Source organism: Sciurus carolinensis, chromosome 3 (genome assembly GCF_902686445.1).
Source record: "Sciurus carolinensis chromosome 3, mSciCar1.2, whole genome shotgun sequence".
In the NCBI taxonomy this organism is placed as follows: domain Eukaryota; kingdom Metazoa; phylum Chordata; class Mammalia; order Rodentia; family Sciuridae; genus Sciurus; species Sciurus carolinensis.
In genome coordinates, this window is record NC_062215.1 from 138400798 (window position 1) to 138408410 (window position 7613).

At 39.7% G+C, this 7613-nt stretch overlaps 1 protein-coding gene across 5 annotated transcripts in view; it reads left to right on the top strand.

Moving 5' to 3' along the window:
- Window positions 1-6899, top strand: part of Inpp1 (inositol polyphosphate-1-phosphatase) — a 34023-nt gene extending 27124 nt beyond the window's left edge. For all 5 annotated transcript variants that reach the window (XM_047547564.1, XM_047547562.1, XM_047547566.1 and 2 more), the window contains 3 exons: window positions 633-833; window positions 3790-3964; window positions 5818-6899. In XM_047547564.1, coding sequence (XP_047403520.1) covers window positions 633-833; window positions 3790-3964; window positions 5818-6373 — 932 coding nt within the window. In that variant the 3' untranslated portion in view covers window positions 6374-6899. The remainder of the gene's footprint in view (window positions 1-632; window positions 834-3789; window positions 3965-5817) is intronic.
- Window positions 6900-7613: the final 714 nt, after the last annotated feature.

The following is a 7613-nucleotide window of genomic DNA, read 5'->3' on the forward strand; positions in this document are numbered from 1 at the left end:
TCAATTGCTGAGGCTAGCACTGAATTTGCAATCCTCCTTCCTCAGCCTCCACACCCAGTGAGATTATGAATTTATAACAAGCTCCTGGGTGATAACAGATGCAGCTGGTCCCTGAAACATATAGGGTAGTTAGGAGTATGGGTCTGTATATCTAAAAAGCCCCAAAGTGCCATGTTTACTTAATTTTTTAAAGAGTTTCTTATTTTCTTCATTGAAGTTTCTTTTTATACTCTTAATTTGCCTTTTTAAAATATTAAATTAAAAAAAGACAAAAATAAATAAATAAAGATTAATTATCAAGGATTTTTAACTGGTCTGTGAACCCTCTTAAAATTGACACAAAATTGTGTCTATGTTGACATTTTCCTGGGGAGTCAGTCTTTCAATGCCTATACCCCACCCTGAGATTAAGGGCATCAGGTGACTGGCCATCTGTGACTTCGTGAAGCTCCCTAGGTGATTCTGGTGGTCATCAGGCTTAGGATCCATGGATGTGGATATGTTGACCTCACCGAATGCAGGGGCATGGCTTTTGCAGCCTCCTTCTTTCTCTCTCTTTACTCCCACCCCTCTGTTGTTCTTTCTCCACTGAAGCTCTTGAGATGTAATGGATTTTAGTTTGTCTTTTCTAGGGGAAAAGATTACCATAAAACTGTGTTCAACAGAGGAAGAAACAGCACAACTTCTTAGCAAAGTCCTTAATGGTAACAAGTCAGCATCCGAAGCACTAGCCAAGGTTGTTCATCAGGATGTCGCCTTTGCTGACCCAGCTCTGGATTCGATAGTGATCAACATTCCACAGGACCTTATAGGAATTTGGGTGGATCCCATAGGTAAGTACAGGAGAATATGTTTGCTCTGTTTCCTGTGTATTTGTTCTTCTGCACAATCCTTTTTCTTTCTTTCTTTCTTTTTTCTTTTTTTTGGCTTGGAAAAATAAAAATGATTGAAAGTATAGTTTAATTCTTCTAGAAGATTTAAAATTTTAAAGTTTCAAAATGCTAAGAGTTGAGGTGTATTATGATGTGTTGGTTATAGATATATGTGTATATACATATACTATGTCTATGCACATATGTACATTTATACCCATGTCTATAACAGGTGTGCAAATATACTACCCAGGCTCACAGACGGGCCAGACTGGTACATAAGTGAGGATATGAAGTGACAGCAGTTATGACAATTGAGAGCACATGGTGCTGTTCGGGAGTACAGGCCAGATCTTCAGATTTTTGTGGGAGGATAAAAAAAACAAAATCCAGGGTCTTAAGTGAACGGTCCCAAGGTTTAAAAAAAAAAAAAAATTTATAGTTATAGATGAAGAGCCTGCCTTTATCTTACTTGTTTATTTTTATATGTGTGCCTCACACATGCTAGGCAAGTGCTCTGCCACTGAGCTACAGCCCCAGCCCAAAAGTTCCCAATTTTTAACCATTGATTACTAATTCAGTTAAACAAATCAACAATCAGAACAGTATTGATCAAGAAAAACAGTCAGTTTGCAAGCCTGTGTAGATCTTACCATTGTTTTTTGTTTTATTGTGGTAGGAACACAATCTATTGCTCATTGTTTTAAAAATGTGGTCCTTATCTTCAGTGATGCCACTAATACCATACCCCAGATATTTTGCATGCTCCCCCATTTTTTCCCACCTCCCTGCCATATTCCACCACACACATTTTTTTTTCTTTTTTTTTTTTAATTGTAAACAAATGGGATACATGTTGTTTCTCTGTTTGTACATGGAGTAATCATAAATTTACATGGGGTAATGTTGTTTGATTCATTCTGTTATTTTTTCCTTCCCCCCACCCCTCCCACCCCTCTTTTCCCTCTATACAGTTCTTCCTTCCTTCATTCTTGCCTCCCTCCCTAACCCTAACCCTAATCCTAACACTAACCCCTCCCACCCCCCGTTATGTGTCATCATCCGCTTATTAGCAAGATCATTCGTCCTTTGGTTTTTTGAGATTGGCTTATCTCACTTAGCATGATATTCTCCAATTTCATCCATTTGCCTGCAAATGCCATAATTTTATCATTCTTTATGGCTGAGTAATATTCCATTGTATATATATACCACAGTTTCTTTATCCATTCATCAATTGAGGGGCATCTAGGTTGGTTTCACAAACTTGCTATTGTGAATTGAGCAGCTATGAACATTGATGTGGCTGTGTCTCTGTAGTATGCTGATTTTAAGTCCTTTGGGTACAGGTCAAGGAGTGGGATAGCTGGGTCAAATGGTGGTTCCATTCCAAGTTTTCTGAGGAATCTCCATACTGCTTTCCAGAATGGCTGCACTAATTTACAACCCCACCAGCAATGTATGAGTGTACCTTTCTCCCCACATCCTCGCCAACACCTGTTGTTGCTTGTGTTCTTGCCACCAGACACATTTTCCTGAGCAGACAAACTCCTTCACCCTTTCCATCATGAAAGAACATTAACAGTGTTATAAAAATGGGTTTAATTGACTGGGCTCGGTAGTGCGTGCCTTAGTCTTGACCATCTGGGAGGCTGAAGCAAGAGGTAACTTGATCCAAGGAGTCCTAGACCAGCCTGGACAACATAGCATGACCTCATCAAGGAAAAAAAAGAGAGAGAGAAAGAAATAGGAGTTTTAATTAGAGAATTGCATAACATTCAGTCAATGTATGTGGAAACTAAGAGTCTTTCCCAAAATCTTTGATTACTTAAGGGGAAATTACATCAATTATGATTTCTGAAGGACAAGAATTTCCTGTTTCTTGGTTTTGTTTTGTTTTGTTGGTACCAAGGATTGAACCCAGGGGCGCTTGACCACTGAGCCACAACACCAGTCCTTTTTTTAATTTTTATTTTGAGACAGGGTCTCACTAAGTTGCTTAGGGACTTGCTAAGTTGCTGAGACTCACTTTGAATCTGCAATCCTCCTGCCTCAACCTCCTGAGATCCTGGGATTACAGGCTTGCACAATCATACCCAGTTGTTTCTTGGTTCTTGTTTCTGTTCTCTAGCTCTCTGCATCTTCTGCCAGTCTCATCCTTAATTGGGTGCTAACCCCCTGGACGTTGGCAGGTGCCTGCTGGCATATCCATCTCTGAAGAGGAAACAGCTCTTCCACTTCTTTTTCACAAGAGCACCATTAATTTCTTTCTTTTCATGCCACCATCATTGCCTTTCCCTCTTGAAACCTGAGGAACCAAATAATACTAACAATAAAAGATAATTCTGCCTCTGGCAGGTTGCTGGGAGAAGGCCTTTCCATCTCTCATTGTACTAGTCCTCTGGTTAATAATAGTTCTAAAATAATCTCATCCATTATTCTGAGTTGTTAGCTTTTAAATGCTTTCCACCTGTGACGAATATTTGAGGGCTATTATATGCAAGGTGCTCTACTACATGCCGCAGGAACTATAGACATGTCCTCTCCTTCAGTTCTCTTTAGTCAGGAGAATGAAACATAAGCAGCTTAAGAGTGAGATACAGGAGGCCAAGTAACAATTTGATACAGGTGAGATCCAAGAGTTAAAACCTGCTAAAGTCAATTAGAAGAAAAGAGAAATTATGGGGCAGGATTGTGGCTCAGTGGTAGGGCACTTGCCTAGCATGTCTGAGGCACTGGGTTTGATTTTCAGCACCACATACAAATAAATAAATAAAGATTCATCAACAACTAATAAAAATATTTAAAAAAGAGAGATTACATAGGGTAAAATTTATAGATGTATTCAGGATTATCTTCTAAATAATCTTCTAAATAATCTTTACCTGAACCCCAACACATTTACTTCATTTTTCAGATTCAACCTATCAGTATATTAAAGGTTCTGCTGATACTCAATCCAACCAAGGAATATTCCCCTCTGGACTTCAGTGTGTCACTATTTTAATTGGTGTCTATGACATACAGACAGGGGTGCCTCTGATGGGAGTCATCAATCAACCTTTTGTGTCACAAGACCTAAACACTCTCAGGTAAAAGATGAACATTTTTGTCTATTACGGTCTTTGGAATTTACTTCCTCAGCTTTGCTTACAGTCAGGATGATCACTACATGATATTCCCACCATACATTTTGGTGTTCCCACTAAAAGTATGCATGTCTGAATTAAAGTTCTTTCTATTTTCAGTCCTGGATTTGGCAAAATTTTATTTGGCCAAAGTGCACGCGAGGTAGAAATTTTAAAAGAAATACTCTCTCGGAGATATCATGGGTTTACATTTGGGATATAGCAACCCTATTCTCCATTTCTAGAATGCACTCAGAACCAGATTTTAAAAATGGTGCTGCTGAGCACAGTAGCATGTCCCTGTCATCCCTGCTACTAGGGAGGCTGAGGTAAGAGGGTCACAAGTTTGAAGGTGGATGAGAAACTTAGCAAGACACTATCTCAAAATAATTTTTAAAAGGGCTGGGGATATGGAACAGTTGTATAGCACTTGCCTAGCATGTGTGAAGTCCTGGATTCAATCCCCAGTACCACAAAATAAATAAATTAGAATGGTACTAAAATTGTCTTCTAACACTTTGGACCAAGGTAGATGTCATCTGTCATAATTATATAGCCAGTTGAACTTTTTGTATAATTTTAGAAGAAACTTAAAACAAAATGTGAAAAATATCCAATGAAAACGTCGACAGTTGTGACCAGGATTAGAGCCTACCTCTGGGGCATCTCTCCTTATGAATGCTGTCAGCATCATTTCCCTTTCTGCCTCCTCTCCCTCTGCCCTTCCCACAGACTCCTGAACAGAGCATAGAGGGTGGTGGGGACACCATCTGCCTCTGATTCATGGCCTGGGCTTTGGGTTGATTCCAGGGCAGGCAGGGTTCAAATAGAAGCAGCTTAAGGTTGTTGTTGTTGTTGTTTTTTAACTTTTTAAAAATTGAAATAGGTCATTTTTTTCTATTTATATAGAACTACATATTTTTGTTGAATTTTGAGTCACTTCAGGGAAGAATAGTTTGCTCTTTACAACTCTGGAATTTTGATTTTTTTCTTCTACCTCTGTTTTCTTCCAAACCAAAAATATGTTTGTGTCATCTTTAAAAGGTCATTAGGAAATTAAAAAGAATTGGGGCCGGATGAGACATACTCATGGCCTAGAAATGGAGATGGTCACCAAAGTACTTGGTGCCACAGATTCTAGAGTGAGACCACCTGGGTTTGAATGCAGATTTGTGCCTCTTACCAGCTGGGTGGGCCTCAGCAGTTTATTTATTTTCTCTAAGTCTCCATTTCCTGGTCTGTAAACAGTAAAATTTCCAACATAGAATGTATGTTAAGAACCGATGAATGGAAGGTACTATTGTTGCTATTGTTGATCAAAATAATAACATTTTGAGTCCCATCTTTCTTGGTATTAGAAGCCAAAGTGGAACTGGGTAAGCAAGAGAATAAAAAGGAGTAACCAAAAAATGAAAAAACTTGTTATAGGTTGTAAGACATTTGAAGATTGATTTACCTGTTCATCTTTTCCCCTACTAAACTTTAAATGCCAAAAGTGGCAATAAAAGCTTGCAGTGTTTCTGGAGACTGGAAAGCAAACAAATATTTTGATGTTGTCCTAGATTGATGTGATAATGCAGTAGAAGTGAAAGCATTCCTAACTCTGCAACAGCACAGGCAGACGCATGCATAAGAGTAGCTTTTAAAACTGAATTAGCTACTTGATATCTATTTCTAGGCTTAGGGGAGGTAAAACTCATTATGCTAGGATGAACTGGGTTTTGGTTTGTTTTCATTTTATTAAGTTTGGAAGCAATATGACTCATGAAAAACAAATGTGCAAATCACCTCTATGGACTGAACTTTTTCTTCCATAGGTGGAAAGGACAGTGCTACTGGGGCCTTTCTTACATGGGGACCAATATCCATTCACTTGAGCATGCCATCTCTAAAAGAAATGGCAGTGAAAAGCGGACTGAGAACTCCAGCCCTGAGTCAGAGTCCTCTGCTTTTTCGGCAGTCATTAGTACCAGCGAGAAGGAGAGCATCAAGGCTGCGCTAGCGCGCGTGTGCGGAGAAAGGATCTTCCGGGCGGCTGGGGCTGGTTACAAGAGCCTTTGTGTTGTCCAAGGCCTCGTTGACATTTACATCTTTTCAGAAGACACCACGTTCAAGTGGGACTCTTGTGCTGCTCATGCCATCCTAAGGGCCATGGGCGGGGGAATGGTGGACATGAAAGAATGTTTAGAAAGGAATCCAGACTGGGGGCTGGATTTGCCACAGCTGCTGTACCACAGGGAAAACCAAGGCGCCGCTGGGGTGGATCGCTGGGCCAACAAGGGAGGACTGATCGCATACAGATCCAGGGAGCGGCTGGAGACGTTCCTGAGCCTCCTTGTCCAACACCTGGCACCTTTGGAGACACAGGCGTAGAGGTCTCTGACCTCAAAATACATGTAAGCCAAACTGCAGCTGTTTCCCATTATCTCTATCTTTTGAAGATAGTTTTGTCCTATTGATGGCTAACATTCACCTTCCTCTTTGGAGGAATATTTTTCCATTATGTGTTCATAATGTTAATTTCAGTAAATTAATGACATTCATGCAGTAAATTGATGTATGATATTCTTACAGTGAATATGATGTTAATGTTGCTTGAAACTTATTCAATAAAATATTGAAGAAAGGAAAAAATCTTATTCAATTCATAGAACTACTCTAAACATCTAAGAACTGTCTATAGAAGAACTGTCACTGAAATATTAGGGAGAATACAGGAAGGGTTTCCATGGGTTTTGTCTCCTGTCTTGAAGGGAAAATCTGCAGTTTTAGCCTGTGTTGGAACATCCAGAACTGAATTTCCATAATGTACCCAAATCCATGTACTTTCAATAGTATTATTGTTTCCCTTAAGAAGGAAAGGTTGGAGCACTGTGGACTCCCTCCCACCTGCTCAGAGACAGTGAGGGAATTAGATAGAGATTTACACAGGAAGGGGGAGAGGGGGTGGCAGTGGGGTGCTGGGGAGGGGAGTGCCAGGGGAAAAGACCATAGATAACACAGAGACCCAAGAGAGACAGACTCCATTTCTGCAGAAGGGGATGGAGTAGAGATTTCTATGATTTTTGTGTATTTACTACACTTCACAAGAGGTAGCTTTGTGTGTACCAGTGTCCCATATTGAATATTCTCTGAGATGGACACGTACTGTGGTTACTGGGTTTTGGGTTTTGTTTTTGTTAGCGCCCTGCTAACCCTGTAGTGTCCACCAGAGGGATCAAACCCTCAGTGCTGATCACTGTGCGCCCTCTGGGGGCCAAAGGATGTTCCTCCATTTTTCTGCAATCACAAAGGAATGAAAATAACAAAGTTGGGTTTTTTTCCTTCTGTCCTTAAACTCAAAAAAAAAAAAAAAAAAGGTTGACAATAATAGTTGCATATACTTAATGTTGTACAACATGATGCTTTGGAATATGCATACACCATGGAATAACTACATCAAGCTATTAACATTTGCATTGTGTTATTATTTTTGTGTGTGTGGTGAGAACACAAAATATTCTCCATTAGCAGTTTTCAAGTATACAATACATTGTTATTAACTATCTCTTTGAAATTTTGTATCTTTTGACGAATGTCCCCGCCACCTTACTCCAGACCCTGGTAACCAGCA